The sequence below is a fragment of the Apteryx rowi genome, unplaced genomic scaffold (assembly GCF_003343035.1).
Source record: "Apteryx rowi isolate R43461 unplaced genomic scaffold, aptRow1 scaffold_390, whole genome shotgun sequence".
Lineage (NCBI taxonomy): Eukaryota > Metazoa > Chordata > Aves > Apterygiformes > Apterygidae > Apteryx > Apteryx rowi.
The window spans coordinates 299182-317992 of NW_020450419.1; the positions used below are offsets into that span (position 1 = coordinate 299182).

The 18811-nt window shown below is 38.1% G+C and overlaps 1 protein-coding gene across 1 annotated transcript in view; it reads right to left on the reverse strand.

The window, feature by feature from the left end:
* The window catches only part of LOC112970328 (LARGE xylosyl- and glucuronyltransferase 1), a 196367-nt gene that overhangs the window by 42821 nt on the left and 134735 nt on the right, over positions 1–18811 (reverse strand). Inside the window, exons 7-8 of the mRNA XM_026074588.1 lie at positions 1737–1849; positions 136–261 (exon numbers count right to left, since the gene is read on the reverse strand). Coding sequence (XP_025930373.1) covers positions 136–261; positions 1737–1849 — 239 coding nt within the window. The remainder of the gene's footprint in view (positions 1–135; positions 262–1736; positions 1850–18811) is intronic.

An 18811-nucleotide genomic window follows, 5' to 3' on the forward strand; every position in this document is an offset into this window, starting at 1 on the left:
CCCTGTGTTGGTGTCCTTACAAACTATATGTGATCGTTTTCTTCCTGTTTAAGGGACTTTATCTTTCTGTCACAGTAGAGTCTTGCATTTTCTGTCCCAAAGGATACCACCCATCCAACCTTCTGTAAAACATACCTTCAGATCAGATACATCTCTGTAGCACTGCTCAGAACGAGTGTGATCAGATAGCTGCACATTCCAGAAACATGGAAGCTGATAGACAAGGAAGGGATTTTGTTTGATGACTGCATTGAAGATATCCTAGTGGACAAAAACAGAGAAATGATTGGGTATATTGGTTTCAAAGAGTGGTGATCTCAGACCCTCTGAACTGACTGTCCTCACCCTCTCACAGGGAAAACAGCAAACTGAACTCTGCAAACCTTGCTTCAAAATCCTGTTTCCATGAAAGGTGTTACCACTCTAAGGGGTGATGTGTGGATCTGAACTTGAGGAACAGGCTCTCTTGACACACAGAGCTAATGAAATTCAGCATAGTTTTCAAAATGCGTACCTTGTACTGCTGGCAAGAAACTTGGTTCCTTTTCTAGCCATCAGGGAGAATTATATGCAGTAGATGACAAAATACCTGCTGTTAGTAAGTACTGCATCGCTTCTCAGTAAGGGAGATGAAAGCAATCCTAGCAGTTGAACTGCTTCAATATGAATTACTGTGTGGTATTTTAGCTAGAATTTTACTGTTGCAACAAGTATTCTAGATATTTCATGGAAAGGGCATGTAAGATGGATCTGCAGAACAGCTTACACCATAAGGGCCAGAACATGTTCTGCCTTTATGCAGATTTCCAGTTGGAGAAATAAGATACAAGAATGGTTTTGTGGTTAAGGCAGCAGGATGAGACAAGCAACCTTAGTCCAATCTGCGGAATTCTGCCCCATGCAGGTATCCAGTCACTAAGGACTGGATCTAAAATACACTGAAGTTGCAAGAACCCTTTTCATGAACGTAGTAGTTTTTGGATCAGACTGCAAGGGTACTGTACACAGATGTGTACAGTAAGCTCCATGTTTGCTTAACAATGGCTGGTCATGAACCAGACGTTAGCTCAGAAGCCGTGGAAGTATCTAAATATGATGCTGTACTTGAGTTAATAAGCTGCTGAGCAAGACTCTTTGGTTCAGGCCCAGTACTATATTAACAGGGCTTCCGGATTAAAAACCGATGGCTGGTAGGAAACACAAAGAGAGTAAACATGTATTTCTTTCTATAGACACACTATTTCTTCGCTCAGGCTGTTTCCCATCTGTGGCAGGGAGATAGCAGCACTTTTTCTTCATAGGGCTGTTGTGGTAAGGAGTATGTTAAAGACTGGGTGGACTCATCTGCCAGAGACAGCAAAGAAATATCTAGAGATTCTTAGAATTGAAATCAGCCTAGATAAAAACGGTAGGAAAGACACAGTGTATTTGGACTTCTAAAGTCTGGAGGATTTTATGTTAAAGAAAGAGGAATGAAAATTAAAGCTTTAAAACCCTAGTTGTCTTTCTTATGAATCATCTACAGAGAAGGTAAAAATGCCAGCACAGTAAGAGAAATCTCATGAGTAAATTTCCATTCCTCTCTTCCACATTTGCCCCAGAACAGTGATGCAAGAAATGGTGACTGCAGGTACAATATTTCTTCCCTTCGCCCATCCCTCATCCTCTTTCCTTTTCCTATCTTCCTCAATCCATGGAGTAGTGATTATGCCACTACTCCACAATGTCCTACTCACCTGGTCAGCCAGTGAAGTGGACAGCATGCTCATTAACTCCCGCTCTGCTGTAAGTCTCCACATCTGCTCCCATTTCATTTTTCGTAACTTATCCAAAAGCAGCAGGATAACCCCTAAAAGAAAACACAGCGCAGAGAACAAGAGAAACTGTGATGTCACGTGCCAGTCAAGGCCCTTCCCATCTATATGCTGACTCACAACAGTTAAAACAAGGACAAGAACTAAGACCGAGCAGTGGACACCATAGCTCTTGCTTTATGCTAGTGTAAGAATTTGATTGAAACTAGAATAAATATTTCAATGACCCTTCAGTTCACACATACTAATGAGTCCAAATAAATAGCAAGGAGAAAACTTGTATCATGGGAATACGATAAAGAACTGGAGCCTCATTGTGGTAGGGGCTGTACAAGCATACTCCCAGAAAACTGACAGTCTCAACAAAAACAAGGTAAGAAAGCAGCTCCAAAACATCCTGGAACTAGGAGAGGGATAAAGCTGAGAACAGTTAGAAGAGAAACCTGCATGCAGCACTCTAAAGACCTTGGGTTTCAATATACCACTAAGACAAAGTTTTCCTGAATCCTTGAGGCTACAGGAGAATAGTGAGTCAGCAGACAGATAAATGCCAGCTTACACAGACTTATAAGAAGGACAAAGTAGTCAAAGAGCAATAAAACTAGCAAGAAGGGGAGTAGAGGAGGAACTGAAGAACAGAGTAAGAGAAGGACATTGTACTTCTGGCAGTTTCCTTAATTGATTTCATTAAGACATAATTAGCATGTGGATTAATCCTGAGAAAATAAACCAGTACAAGTGATTCACATGATAGAGGTTAACTCCATCCCAGCTTTATCATTCCAAAGAGAATTAGACAATATTCTACAAGAAAGAGAGAATGAACCTCCTATCACTCAGAAGTGACCCTCACCGCTCCCTGTTCTGAGAAGTGATCGGCTCTGAAAGGGATTTCTGACAAATCACTGTCTACCAGAGAAAGGGTAGGGACAATCCTGATTTGTGATGATGGAGTTGCTGGTATGGGTCCATTTCTGCCATCTTCACACTGACTAGAAGTCTGCTTTTTGCAAAATTCCGCTGTTTTAATGAGTTTATATCTAAACAGCAATCGAGACTATGCTGGCATAATGAGAATTTTGTCACTCATGTAAAACATTTTACTCAATGTAAATGTATGTGGGGTGAAATCTGACCCTTAATATTTATCCTAACAGAATAGGATGTGACTGCAGCCCTTATTCAACCTAATAAGAAGTTAATCATCTAACACATCTTACTGGAATCCCTGAAACTTTTCTGAATAACAAATCATCACAGTAAACAATGCCGTTTACCGCATTGTTGACAGTGTCTGTCATTATAGCAGCAAGTGTTAACAGAGCAAGATCCTCAGGAAAGAAAGTTACACCTGAAGGAGGAAAACAGCTCATCATGCATTGTTATTCCTTGGCTGTTTTGTGGTTGGACAGAACCCCTTATGTGGAGGAAGGGAAAACAGCAGAAGCAATAAGACTGGATTGAAGTATCAGCAAAACCTTTCCTACAGTGTCTCACAAAATCTTACTTGAAAAATTAATTCTGAAGGACTTAGATAAGAGCACTATCATGGGAAATGTATGCTAGCTGAAGGACCATAAACAAAGAGTACTGATAAACAGCAGCATAGCAGCTTGACAGGAGGTACCTAACAGGATCAATGAGAGGTGCTGTGTTGTTTCACATCTTCATTAGTAGAAGAGGGAGTAAACAGAATAGTAATGACATCTGCAAGTGACATTAAACCAGGGGTCTTGTAACAAAAAATTCTGACAACTGTAGAGAAATGTAACAGCTATCCAGAGGAATATGAAAAGCCAAAAAGCAGGCAGTGGGAAAAGCTGCCCAAGGGGGTCTAAGATGATAAAACTAAAAGTAAAGAGAAGAAGAAAGGAAACATAGTCTGAATATTTAGGAAAAATTTTCATAAATCCTTTGTGGTGAAATAACCTAAGAACAGCAGATAAAATGTCCTATGTTATAAGCCTTTGAAAAACAGACTACACAAAGATTAGCAAATGTAGATGGACCAATCCTGCATGGGTGGGGACAGAACAAAGGAGGTTCTAGGTCACTTCTACCTTCATTTTCTATGACTTGGCAAATTCCATTCTAATAAAACCTTGAACTGCCATGAATAAAAAGAAAATCTCTTCTGGCAGTGAATTTTTGGCCTATATTAGTTGTGATTTCTATTGCAGCCCATCTGGTTCCCAAGGATGCTGAACCTTTACTGGAGGGATCCCCTTTCATCTTCAGTCAACCTTTCTGCTTCCAGCTGTTGTATCGAAAAGGGACATATTGTCACAACATGCTGTAATGTGTTTCTGCCAGTGTGTTTGTCTTCTCTCCAGCATACATAAAGCATATCTTTAGTGGAGTGTGTGGTGTGCTTGCATTAGTTTCTGAGAGAGCCATAGTGCATTGTCTGAAATTCTAGATCAATGTGAAGCAGATTTCTTCCACTGCAGGAATAAATTAGTTGGGATAACCTCCTCTGGTAGTGGCTCATTTCCTGTTGCAAGAACTGTCAGCTTTACTTCAAATATATAACTGAGGACATTCTTTATTAAGAAAAATAAAGAATAACTGCCAGATTCAGTTAACTCTAGTGTAATAGTTTTTATATTTTATAGATAATAAAATATTTTTCTTAATAAATCTTCTTTAAGCCTCCAATACAAGGAGGAAAAAAGGGAATTGTTTTTATGTGTGTAATATTCTCCAGTTTTTTCTCTTCCACTCTTATGCTAGCAGCAGATTATGGCATCACAGTTAAAGAGATTATGATGTCCTGAGGGCTATCATAGCAGCTGGGAGTGAAAGAGGCAGAGGGGGTAGAAAACTGAAATATATGCAAGAAAGGATGTATTGAATTATGATGAACAGTGGCTATTGAAAATATGTGAAGTGTTAAATGTTCTATTGTCAAGATTAGCTTAGATATGTTTCTATTTTAATTCACCTAACGGTTTGGGTTTAACATCTTGATGCAATTTCTGTTCACATTTTCACACTGCAGAATTCTAACTGACTGCTGCTGAAAAAAATATTGGAGAATATTTGTAACAGGTTTAAATACTCACTCATTAGTATTAGTGAGAATAAGAGATTTGTACTAAGAGGAGAATTTAATATTATCATCACCTAATTAATGTTATTTAGTGCAAAAGAAAAGCAAAAGCATGTGGGCCGGAAACTTTGAAGTTGTTCATGCAAAGGTAAAAGTACTTTTTTTCAGAATAGAGGACTTAGTTTTACTTTTATATTGTTCTGTTACCAAAATCAAACATAACAAATGCTGCAGTTTTCTGCAACCCTGATCTAACTCCAGTTTGCATAATTAGCGTGCAGGCAAAGTGCCTGGAATCAGGAAAGGGAAATATTTGCCCCAAGAGTCCCTTCCTCAGAGTCAAATTGACCGAAATCTCAAACTAAATTCAAGATGACATACAGATGAACATAAGGGGAAAGGGACTTACCCTCAGCTGCTGTGCTGGGGGAGGAAGAGACTGCAGAAAAAAAAAATTAAAGCAATCTTTTATGAACATCTGGGCCCAGGCAGTGGGACTGCTCATTGTTTGATGAGAGCAGCATTTTCCTTCCCTAACCTATCCGAGGGAAACAAAAGGGAAAATTTGGCAGGAAATAAACGGAAAGAGAAAACTGGGAACCTCAGTGTCTCATGAGTATTAAACAAATTATGATCAGGCACAGAACACCCTATTTTCTTGATCTTGAGGAATTGGTTCAGGCATATACAATGATACAAGTACCTTGAGGGGTTCTTGAAAAAGAACTCTGTCTAGGGAGGATTTTTCTTTATGTGGTTCAGTATCTTCTGCATGCCTCTTCCTTCATGCTTTATTACTAAAGATGTGGATCATGTAGTCTAGTTTTACCTGAATGTCATTTTCTCCCTTCCCTTGATGAGACTTTGCTTGATTTACCAAAATTTGACAGATTCTGAATTGCTATAACAAACAAACAAAAAAGGAGTTTCTCCAAAAACACAATTTCAGGAGACAAAAAAAGAGGGGAATTCGTTGAATAGATTAGACAAAATAGGGTTAATATTTTGCATAAAATATTTTTCCTGAAACATATTGTTTTGGAAATACTGCAATTCTTTGGCACATTTTAAAAACCAACTTACTCTAAAATCATATTTCTCACTTCAAACATGATATAAATTAAAAAGTTCATTGAAAATGGTTGCATGACTAGAAAAGGAAAACAAATGTTTCATTCTAGGTCTAATAACATTTTGGAATCACCTGAATTTTTTCTCTTCTTTCCATTTTTGATTCAATCAAATTTTTTCACTCTCCAATGTTTTGATTAAGGAATGGTTTCAGTAGATGTTTCAAGGCATCTCAGCAAAACAGCCTTTTTTTTGTTTGTTAATTGCTCCAGAACAAAATATTTAATTTGATTTTTCCCAACAGTAAATTGAAAGTTTTCAGTAAAATCAGCAATTTTCCTTGGAATGTCACCAAGCAGCCCCACTTCTCACTTCAGGAACACAGACTATGGCTTTTACTGAAATTCACAGAGGAATATATAGTACTGTAGGAAGTAATAAACAGCATTTTTAGAAAGAGCAGAATCACAGACATCATTACAGTGAAACTGGACAAGCTTTCAAACTCAATTAACGTATTAGAGCGGCCATTTTAAGGTGGCTGAAAAAATACTTAGCACCATGGGGGAAACAAGGTGTAGCTGCTAAGAGAGCTCCTTACTTTCAGGTGGGACAGGATGCTTTGGTGAGCTGCTTAGGCAATGCCATATTATGTGAGCAGCATCTCAGAGTCAGTCCTTGTTAGACTGTTATACAACTCTTCTCACAACTGTGCCTAAACAGTGAACCATCTAGACGGCAAGTAAATTTCATTATAGTATTTGAGAAAGATAGGCAAGACACACTTTGGTAATATATTATAAAGCAGTAGTGAGTTTTAAAAAATCATTGGGATTTTACAATACCTAACAAGCATACCAGAGACTACACACCAAACTACTGAGTCTTACAGGCTGTAAGGAATAATGTTAAACAGGACTGACATTATGGAGATTTAATACAATAAATAACTTTGACCCAGAGATTTAACGTAGTACAAACAACAGTAAGCAATGATGCTTTCTGAAACAGATTTGGCACCAAAAATTTTAGCTCAATTTTAGGAGCTATGGAAAGAGCTTGTAGTCCTGCTATCCCAGGAGAAGTACCATGATACAGAGTTACTGCCAAGTGCATAGTAACCCAGCATACTTCTGCATGTTCTTTTAATTCCAACTTACTATACCCCAAATCAGTAGAAGTGACTATAGTGGGTAATGCTGGGAATGTGCTATGCCTTTGCAGGATCAGAGCCCAAATTACCAGATTTGCTAAACTTGGAATTGGAATTGGATTTGGAATCCACTAGGCCACACCAGGAACACACATTTAAGTAGGTTGCTGAGCAGTAAATCATGTGCACACAAAAAATTCATGTGTGTATATGCTTATTGTGATTCTTTTCACTGACTGTAGCCTCTCTGCTTCATCTGCCATATCAAGAACAAACAGAAAATCAACAAATATACACCTGTTATGAATTAAAAAATGGGATTAAAGCTGCAATTCTACAACAAGCCACATATTTCTGCCCAAATAGCCATCACAACAGTAAATGCCCCCATTGCACACATTTCTAAGTCTTCCATTTTATGTCTTTGTGTGGATGGAAATCATTGAATGACAGTAACTGCTTAAGATAGAAATAATGATTTGTTTTACTTGATTTACAAACCACCTATCTAACTGCTGCTCATAATTTAACTAGCCGTAACATTAGTATAATAAAACCATAACTTATGTCTATAGCTTTTAATACGGAATGACCAGAGAATGGTCATTCTAACATAATTTTCTGTTATCCTGATACATTATTTAACTATGCATTTACATGCACCAGCCTTATTCTCCAAAACAGACTTTCACAATGTAAAATATCTAATGAAAATATGCAGTGATGCATATTGTGTTAACTTAGAATAAACAGTGACTCTACATTTGAACTTTTCTCTCAGAAAACAAAACAAGGCAAAGAAACTGTTTTAGAATGGAAAGTGGGTGTCCCTCTGGGCATGGTGACAGAATGCAATAGCCCTTGTGTTCTCAGTGTGTGTATTGAAAGTGAACCTGTGATAGAGTGCATTTTGAAATTTATTGCAGCTACTTTCTTGGGAGCCTAGTTCCTCTTGGAACTTTATAAACATTTTGTTTACACCTCCTGATGACTGTTCATTGAAATAAAACACTTCCATTTTTTTGTTCTCTTCTTTCAAAGTATGTAATTTCTCATTATGCAGAGTTAAGATCCAGGGTATACTATGGCATGATCCTAACTTCTTACACAGCTATTGACTGCAGCTCAGAATTTCCTGAATTTCTAATTTTTTTTTTTTGACTCTACTCTTCTTGAGTATTTTTAAAAAGATACATATGCTTTTGTAAATTTATCTTTTATTTAACTACTGTTATATCTGGGGGAATTTCTCCAACTTTCGTAAAGCTCTAAGGCCTGCTGAAGAAAAAGTTCCTTGAGTCAGGTGTCTGAAAGATCTACAGGGGAAGAGCCATGAGCCAGAATACTTTTAGGAACTCTATGGATGAAAATCTCTGCTACCCAAAAACTGTTCTGGCAAGTAATGTCCTCCCTTCCTATCCTCCAGAGTCCTGTGAAGAGAGGTTACAATTCTACAGCGAAGAAAAACCTCTAGGCCTGGAGGAACTGGCCTTCTCTTACACAGAGTGTAAGTAAGTGGTGCAAAACAACACACCTTCTCTTCCCAAACTGCTGAGGAACTTTTCCTAAACCCTATAATGGAAAAAGCAACACGGCTGGCAAAAGGACTAATATTAGCAAAGTCAAAAAGGGAAGATAGATCTCTTCCCATCTGCTCTGACCACTTTGGGCCTCAAGGAAGACAATAAGGACAGTAACCTTTCTTGGATCCCTGTGTTTGTTGCAGTTTCCTGAACCTCATGCAAAGAGTTGTAGAAGATCAAAACCATCTATGAAGAAGCTCTTTACATGGGTTTTTAAAAGCTTCTCAGTTTCCCTATAGCCTTTGCACTTCATGTCCCTTGTGAGCATATAAGGCATAGACATTACAATATAAAGGCAGTGGAAAGCAACAGCTGTAGGGATTTCTCAGCTGGTCAACTAAAGAGATGGCTTCCAACAGAAATAACAAGAGGCAAATCAGTAAATTCTGTTAAAATTCTAAAGACTGGGAAAGTTTTTGCTCAGGAAAATCCAGAAGTTGTAAACCTTAGTTAAAACATTATGGCTTCAGAACAGCAAAGGGAGAGAGGAGGGAGGTTTCCATTTCTGTATGCTGAAGCACAAGGACAATGATCAATCTAAATGGAGCATATGAGAGCTGTTCCAAAGATGCAAAAGTCTCACACCACTGCCATACAGCAGAATTAGTGTGTATCTCTGTATATGTCTCGGAGTTGTGATGGACACGACTAGAAAGATGGTCAGGTACATATCTTATTATAAAGCACTTTGAAACACGAAACATAAAAAAAAAAAGTTGCTTTGGGGAAAAGTGGAAAATTTCTAGAGAGTTTTAAAGAACTTTCCCTCTCTCTAATAGTAAAAATGCAGTAAGCTCTGACGCTGTAGATTACCTGTGATTTGATTTGCTTGTTTGTTTAGGTGACTTCAGATAAGGAAAAAAAAAGTCTCAGACAGATTTTTAAGTGATAAATTCCAAAAGGACAATTCTTAGCTCTTGCAAAACAGGGGCCATAGGATTTTTCAAAATCAATTTGTGCTTGAACTAGAGCATAACTTCTAGAAAAACATTCAGTTTTGATTTAAAAATTTCCAATAATGGGTAATATATCACAAACTTCGGTAAGTTATTTCAATGCATAATTATCTAGATGAAAGATACATCCCTTATTTCTAATTCGAACATGTCTTTGAACTTGCAGCCAATTGTTCTTGTTGAACCTTTGCTAAATTGGTAAGCCCTCTATTAACAAATGTCATTTTCTTTTGCAGATACTAATAAGCTATGACCAAGCCACCCCTTGACCTTCTCCCAGATAAGCTCCTGGAGTCAATTTCCCCAATTGTATGGGAAGTTTTCAAATATTTTCTTCTAATTTTGTTAAATTATAGGTACCCTTCTTGACCTATGAAGATTAGACCTGGACAAGTGGCTAAACGTACATTTTTAAAAGTATCCACTCCAAGAAGTGATCCCTAGCACCCAGGTCAAGCAGTATGGAGCGGTTGTACACACACTGTTCAGGGCCTAGCTCCTTCTTGAGCAAGCTGGCCACATCTGTACCACATAGTACCTGTCTCTGAGGACTTGAGTTGTGCTCCTTTGGGTCTTAGACATAAGAATTATTTTATGTTTGCATTTGTCAATGTCTGATATAATGTGAGAGCCATGCCAGAGTTTACTAGATTGGAGATTTTATTTCATGAAGCTGAAGGTCTATGTTGCATGACCTGGAGAATGCCTTAACAGCATGTGGCAGTATTAGAATGTGTGCAGTCTTTTGAGCTAGTGTTGAAGGACAAGAAAGAGGAACCAAACACAGTGTGGTCCCATCTATACTACCTTCAAGAAACATTCCTTGGAGTGAACTACTGTCAACATACACCCAATATTTTTTTGGAGAGAGCTATGTTGCTCCCTGAGACAGACATGGTGCCAACTAACTTCTGTGCATCGTAGATGATCAGGGAGCCAAGACTGAGGAGCAAACTAGGAAGCTAAGTTATCTGACAATTTAGACATACCCAGTATGTCAGGGATAAAAAAAAAATCCAACTATGCCCAATTTAAAAAAGAAAACAAAACCCAACAACTATTTCCTGTATTCATACTTGAGATGTCCCTGCTTATACATCTGATGATTACATAAAGTGTTTTGGCTACTGTATTAAACCTGGAGCTTATGTTCAGGTGATTATCCATCTTGGATAGATTCTCATGCCTTTATTCTTTGTTTCTAAGCGTATGATTTTAGATGTCAGTGAATCAAAACACAGAGGTGAGAGTGAGTGTTACAATCCTACATCAAGCCAGAGTAACTGGACTTTGGGTGGCTATCCTGAAAAGGAACCACAGAATAGTATAGACTATACAGGGTCACTATACAGGATGGCCAGTCATTGAAGCTATTCTTTCCTGTGCAGGTGTATTTGGAAACAATGATCACACAGAAAACTTGCTTCCATAGATAAAAAGTGAAGTGGTTTGCTGAGATTCTCTGAACATTTGCTCTGGTGAAAGCAAGTACCCCTTCCAAAACTAACTTTTCTTGCACTCTCTACAAAAGAATCACTCACCTTTAAATAAAAAAAAAAGTCTATTTCATGATCCTCAGCTGCTGTAAATTAGCTTATGTCCATTTAAGTCAACAGTCAGGCCTTTATATTAGATCTGGACTTATCCATGATACTGCTTTTTTCTTCCTCAGTGTGCAGTACAAAGTGAAAGTTAATGAGGAATATTGCTTTAAATTATGCTTTTTTTTTTGTTTTTGATCATCTCAAAAACATCATATTTAACAGGGGTTGATATGTCAACATTTTACAAGGTTTTTACTTTGGACTATGTGAAGAAGAAAAATGCACACTGCACAGGTGGTAATTAACTTGGCTGGCTTCTAATATTAGAAAAGTCATCCACAAGGCTAATTGTAGGGATGGGCACAAAGAGTAAGAACCAGTCACAGTTTTTCATGGTCAGGTGCTCAATCAAGGTCCTAGCAGCGGAGGAGGAAATGTGGGTCATGGGCTGAACAGCCTCTCAGGTGTTTCTTTACAGTTAGACGACAAAGGGGCTTGGGGTTTTGTGTTCAGAAGCAACTATACAACATTTTTATTTTTTCACTTAATGGGCAGTTTATAGGGTGGATTAGATTCAGGAGAACAGAATGTCTTAAGAAATTCATTAGGAGAAGGAAAGCAGCAGCACAGAATGAACAAGATTTAAAGATTAACTAGAGCTTTTTAAAAAAAAGAAAACATGATGTAGTTTAATGTAATGGTTTCACTAAAGGTCAGTTCAATCCTTCCTTCACAACCATTTCTCTTCTAATAACACAACAGAAATACAGGGCTGAGTTTGTATAAGGATAAAATGTGTGTGGAGCCTTTTAGCATGCTTATAACCAGCTGGTGAGGTATGAGTTGGATAGGTGGACTATAGTGAGTGGAAAATTAGCTAGACTGCCAAGCTGTAAGGATTATGATCAGCAATAAAACATCCAGATGGTGGCCAGTTACAACTGGCGTTCCACAGGAGCTGGTACTGGGACTTTCTGACATCTTTATTAATGACCTGGAGATGAGATAGCACGCACCCTCAGCAACTTCACAGATCACACAAATTGGGAACAGTGGTCAGTACCCTGGGGACAGGGCTGCTACTCATAGGGAGCTTGACAAGCTGGACAAGTGGGTTAACAGAAATCTCTTAAAGTTCAACAGAAGCAAATTCGAAGTCCTGCATGGGCCTATTCCTATATGGAATAGCCCCATGCAACAGGGCTGGCTGGGGGTTAACGTGGTTGAAAGAAGCTTTGCAGGAAGAGCTAGGGATCTTGGAGAACAGCAAATTGAACATGAGCCAGCACTGTGCCCTTGTGGCAAAGAAGGCCAACTGCATCCTGAGCTGTATTAGCAAGAATGTAGATAGCAGATCAAGGGAAGGGACTACTCCTGCTATGCAGCACTTGTAAGACCACGTCTGTAGTACTGTTTTGGATTCCTTAGTCAAAGAAAGATATTGACATGCTGGAGTGAATTCAGCAGAAAGCCAACAAAATGGTCAGGGGGCTGAAGAATATGATGTATGAGGAGAGGCTGAGAGAGATGGATTTGTTTAGCCTGCAAAAGAGAAGGCTAAGGGGAGATCTTATTGCTATCTATAACTACTTAATGGCAACTGACACAAGTTGCAGCAAGAAAATTCTGATTAGGTTTTAGGAGAAACTTTTTGATTTTCGACTTTTCTGACCATGACAGTAGTCAAGTACTGGAGAAAGCTGCCTTGAGAGGTTGTGGAATCTGTATCCTTGGAATCCTCATCTGGACAAGGCCCTGAGCAGCCTTAGTTGGCTTTCAGTGGGAGGAGGACCAGATGACCTCTGGTGATCCTTTCTGACCTAAATTACTCTATAATTCAATGATCCTAATTAGGAAAACTTCTTTTTTCACCACTTCTGCAAAGGACTTGAGAACAAGACCATAGAAACTATCTGTATAGTCTATTGCAGTGCTCCTGTCTCCCCTGAGCTCAGCTCTTTACAGGCAGGTGGAGGAGGGAGAGCTGAGGAGCTACAGTAGGAACAACTAAAGTCAGGAAGTGGCTGAACATAGAGAAAGAAAAAGGACAATGGGTAAAGGAAAAAAGTGAGCTGCTTCTTCTGAGATCTTAGTGGTCACTCAGTTTTGCAGATTCTTCTTTCTCAGAACATCTCCAACTCAAGCAGTATGAAGAAAGCTTCTTGATTTTCCCACATCCTGAAGATTTTTTTGTTTTTTTAAAGGGCAAAGTTCCATCCCGGACCTAGCTTGTCCAGTTCACTACAACAGTCAAAGCACAGTAGTTTCTGTAACCAACAGCACCGAAGAGACTGATGAGACTATGACTACATTCAATTATTATTTGTTGGCATTCTCTTAGAGGGGACAACTTTGACCCAAGGGTGTAGAAAGACATCTTAGTTACTCTGCTGCTTTCTGTGCCAGGCACCTGGCTAGTCCTTAAAGCCCAAAAATGGAGTCCAACTGTGACCCTTCTTTCTTTGCTTTGGGACCATGGCTAAAACCTCTGTTTCCATATCTACAAAAAGGAACTGTATTTACTTAATTGCCTTTATAGAGCACAGTGAGAAGCTGGAAAGTGAACTTGCACTACAAAGAAAAAGTACTAGTTTTGCTATTACTATGTATTTGCCTGGGGTTCTCCTGGCATATAATAGAGGTTTTTGTTCTCCGTTTAGGCACCTGGATGCCTCTACTAAGCTTTTATGTGCAAGTCTTTTGTCTGAATTTAACCTGCTAATGATGACTCCCCTACAAAAAAGAGAGGGCATTTCAGAGTGCTGGACAACATAATTACTCATCAAGCTATGTATGTTCACATAAAGAACTGTCTCTATCAAGCTAAAAATACCACACTTCAGAATGATTCTTTAAATCATTAGACTAGAATAGTAAATATATATATCCTATTTACATACATTATACAAAGATCTACATTATGAACTCAGGTCAAATCACTAAAAACACAAACCTTGGACAATTCAGCCAACTCAAACGAATTACTTTTTATTTACCCCAGTACTATGGAAACTAGAATCTGGTATGGACTGTCTGAATGCCATTGACTCTTCATCACAGGTTTCTTAGGAGATGAAAGTTGTCAGTGTAAATAAAGTCAGGTGTTGTTTTAAAAAAAATGCATTTATTGCAGAGCCTGATAGATTTAATTGCCAAGGAGCAGAGGATATATCTTAGAAAATGCAATGAACAGAGGACTAATTCAGTCACAGCAATCCCATTATTATGTGGATAGGCCTCTCAAACTGGAGGCACCATTTTCAAAATCAAATACATATTGACCTGCATTTCAGAAATGTCAAGCGTGCTGTAAACAAGTTCTCGGTACATCACATGCTTTAGGTAGTGAATGAGAAAGGCTGACAAGGAAGATATTCTTGCAAGTAGTCAGCTTTTAGATAGGTTATTTTTAAATGCAAGCTAAAGATTACAGCCAACAAAAATAGGGAGGTGGCCATCAAAAGCAGAATTACCATTTCAGCTTCCAAACATTGACACAAACAGACAGCTTTCTTGTTGAGCCTAAAAACACCAATGTGTGGACACTTCCTAAAATACTTCCTGTATAATGTGCATGATACCTGTACTTTGAATGCATTTTTGTGCAGCATAAAGCACATGTACATAAGTACGCTTTGCACTATTGCACAAAATTTGCTGAGTGAGCTCATAGTCACTTACAGAAATAACAATCTAATTCAAAAATCTGAACAATTAGTACAGCGTGAAGTAGGTGAAGAGAGTATTACTTTTTGCCTTGATAGTGATGTTGGAACTCATTTTTCTTGTTTTTTCTTTTTTTTTTTTTATCATTAAAATGTATTTTGCATCTGTTTTCAAAGGCTACTTACAACCAATCATAAGGATAGCAATTCCTGAATGACTGGTACCAAAAGTGACTAATGTTTTATGTAATGGGAGGTAGGAGTATTGCAATGGCTTTTAGAGCAGGCATGGCTAAATCAAGTGACATTCTCCTTTGTCAGGGACTGATGTATTTAAGGGTTCAAAAACCCATGAGTTCTCTGACTTCTTAATCCATTAAGAAAATTCTCAAAAATCGCCTCTTTCAAACAACAATATATTCCTTTCTCTAGACCATGGAGAAAAGTGCTAGTGGTAGTCAGCAGTTATAGAATATAACTTGTAAATTATATACAGATGGCTCTCATAGAATTCTGAGGCTTCCAGGGGAAAAAAGGTATTTTGGTAACAGATCTATACAGAATTAGGCAACAGTATCTATTCAAAGCGTTAATTGTGAGACTTGCTGAAAAACAGAAATGTCTACTTAAAAGTGTTCAGCACTTCTTAACATCAGGTCCGATATCATAGTATTCAGTTCAGTGAAAACTTGTTCTGAAAACACATGTGCCTAGCTGTTCACACTAACAGTGAAGTGCGCAGAGCACAGATGCAGGCAGTTACTGCTTTTCTGGATCAGGACCATAGACAGTTCCATGGACCCCCCCCCACACACACACGCACACACACACACACCCACCCACACACACACACGCACACACACACCCCTATTCTGCCTTTCTCTACCAGTCATCTGCTTTCTGCATTGAAGATGCACAGTATCATCATGAAGAAGCACAATTTGTGATCCAAAATTACAGAGGATAGAAATGGGTTGTCTCAAGACCCATGGGCTCACATCCCTAGTCAGTCCTTGGTGCGGACCAAGATGGCTGTTCTCAGAGTCAGAAAACATAAGAAAAAAATTTAGATCTGAAAACAGTACAGAGCATACATAGTATAGCTACATTTCCAGTGATAACTGAAATATTAACCTAGGAAAACAGTTTGAGTCTAAGGCTCTTACACTTTTCTAATTAAAAACAAAAACAAAGCCAAACTTCCTCAGTTTTTCAAGTGTTAGTTTTTTCCTCAGTTTAGTATTGTTCTTGTTCTGTTTTGGCATTAATTTTTACAGTCTCTACTACTGTAAGATTTTTACAGACCTCATGGTGGAAAGGGTCACTCTAAGAAATGGTTCCTGTGCTGTGGCATGATAGAAAATGAATTCTGAGTTGTCTCGGGAATAATGGACATTATTGTCAAGAGACTAAACTCTCCTGGGTTCTGAAACCTCTGCACTGAATATATCGCCTGGTATAATTTAGATTGATCCATTCTAAAGCTCCATTTGAAAGACTCGGAGACAGATTCTCAGTTGCTGTAAGTTGGGCAAGATGCAGTAAAGCCAGAGAAGCCAAGAGAGATTTACATCACCTGAGGAAGTGGCCTAAAATCATGACAACAGAGTCACCAGAAACAGCTTTTAAAAGCTATTCTCCACCATGCTGGAAAATATAATGAAGACAAAGCGCTAAAAGCTTTTATGTTTAGAATTTCTTTGACAAAATATTTTTCTGAGGATTAAGATGGCCATTACTCCAGAAATGAACATCAAACCATACAGAGCAATTCTGGAGCTGTCAGTTTAGCATCTGTAAAGAGAAAAATCATAGTGCAGTTTAGGCAATACTTTCAAAAGCACAGTTTAGTCAGTAAAAAACAATATAGATTACACAGAGTGAAGTGTGCGTTTTAACTAACATACTATGGGCCTGTAAGTGTTAATCTCAGTGCAGACAGGCAAAATGGAGTGGGTGTCATATACAAAGAGTATTTGGTAAGGTAGCTTACTGAGTTTTGGTGAATGAGGTTCAGAAGAAGCTCTGGTACCTTTGTGGCACAGAAATAAGTGTTTAAAATGGCCTGAGGAAGTGAATGTTGTCTCAAACACTGCGAATAAAGAATGGGTCTAACTAAGAACATTTTACGCAAGACGAAATTATCTGACTTTTATTATTGACTTTGAGTTTGGTCTGCTTTTCCTAAGATTATATTATCATGGACTGAAGTGTGACTTGGATTATCTGCCTGTGCAAATGAGCAAGAGGCAACCAAACAAAAAACTTTCCTTCAATATCTTCATTGGCTGTCTGGAGATTTGGTCTGGGCACACAGGAATAGGAGAACTCATATGCTTACTAGGTTTAAAGGGTTAGTGGAGAAGAAACAAATAGAACTTTGGCTTTAATGTATTTGCCTTCCAGACTCTCCCAATCTACATGCTGTCCAGCTTGGCTGAGACATAGAAAGGAAGAGGTGAGTGAAAAATTATATGGTTTAGGATTAGGGAGGAAGCAGTGGAAGGCAGTGGAAGAGTTTTGACTCAGAGGAGTGCTTCTGCATCAAATCTTCCAGGGCTGGACCTGGCTGAAGAGACCCACATAAAAATCTCTCTTTTTAAGACTACAGCTTAAGACTGTAGTAAAACACTCTCCCAAGAGCACAATCTCTCATACCTTCCTTCTGATTTGTCTTTTTTGAGCTCATTAAAGTTCCAGGGTTTTGGGGTCTCTTTTACTGTTCCTCAATACTGCTTTAAATACCTGAAGCTCTGAATTTTCCCTTTCCTGGCCCAGCTTTGGTCATGAATTTTGCTTAGAGTTATAATCTTTCTTTTGCCCCCTCCTTTAGTTTTCTGAATCCTCCTTGGCCACAGTGTTGTCTTCAGTGTCAATTATTTTAATTTGCTGAATACATCAAACAAACCCCAGTTTCTTTTGCTATTTCTTCTTCCCTGAGAGATTTATACCTCCAATCTCTGCTACATTACTGAGACAAACAATGAATTTAAGTAAAAAAAAAATTACAGCAAATTATTCTGATTCTGTCAATAACATATCATTTGCTACCTCTCAGAGCTTGCAGTGATCCCTTGTTGCATGTATGAAAAAATGTAACTCCACTTATTACAATCACCTATGCAATCCTCCATTCATTATCTAGCTTTTGGTTTTCTTTCTATGTCTCTTAAAAAAAAAAAAGTTTTCATAACTGCATGTGAGTTGTCTGAAGAAAGAAATTGTGAACAGACTAAAATCATGGGCAAGATTATTCATGGACAGGTAGCTATGTATTTACACTCAACACAAATTAACACATACAATAAATGTGAAAGACCATTGATATCCAATTAGTTTTGCTTCCAGTAGAAGAATTTTGTGATACACTGACATTTGGCACTCTTAAAAAAAACCTGGATCAGTAAGTTATGACAATATAAATGAAAGCTTTACAGAATTATTATTTACATAATTACATTTTAGATACCATGCATTTCTTGGTTACTTTAATGCTACGTAGTTGTGCCACATTTTTTTCTACCAGCATTAAAATGGCAGAAAGGAAAAGGTAAATTTGCAACAGAAAGTAATTATAAAAGGTGGTCATCTTTCAGAAGAACAAAAGATACTGCTTTATGCTATAACACTGGACATAATTGACATTGACAAGTTTCAATTATGTATAATGTGAGCTTTCAGGTATCATGGCAAACCCATGAAACTTAGCTCTGTCTCATGTATTTGGGGGTGGGGGCAATCCAAGCCTTAATATATGTACTTCTACTCTGGTGAGTAGAGAACCAGGAAACAAACCTCATTTGCCATTATCTTACATCCATATCTATTTGAGTTCTATTAGGTTATTCTTTTGAACATTTCCAGAGAACAGAGATGTTTTGCAAAGGCTGAAATTCAAATTCACAAAAACTGGCATGATTCCCCCCAATACACAAAGGAATATAGAAACACAAATGACCCAGCTACAACTGTG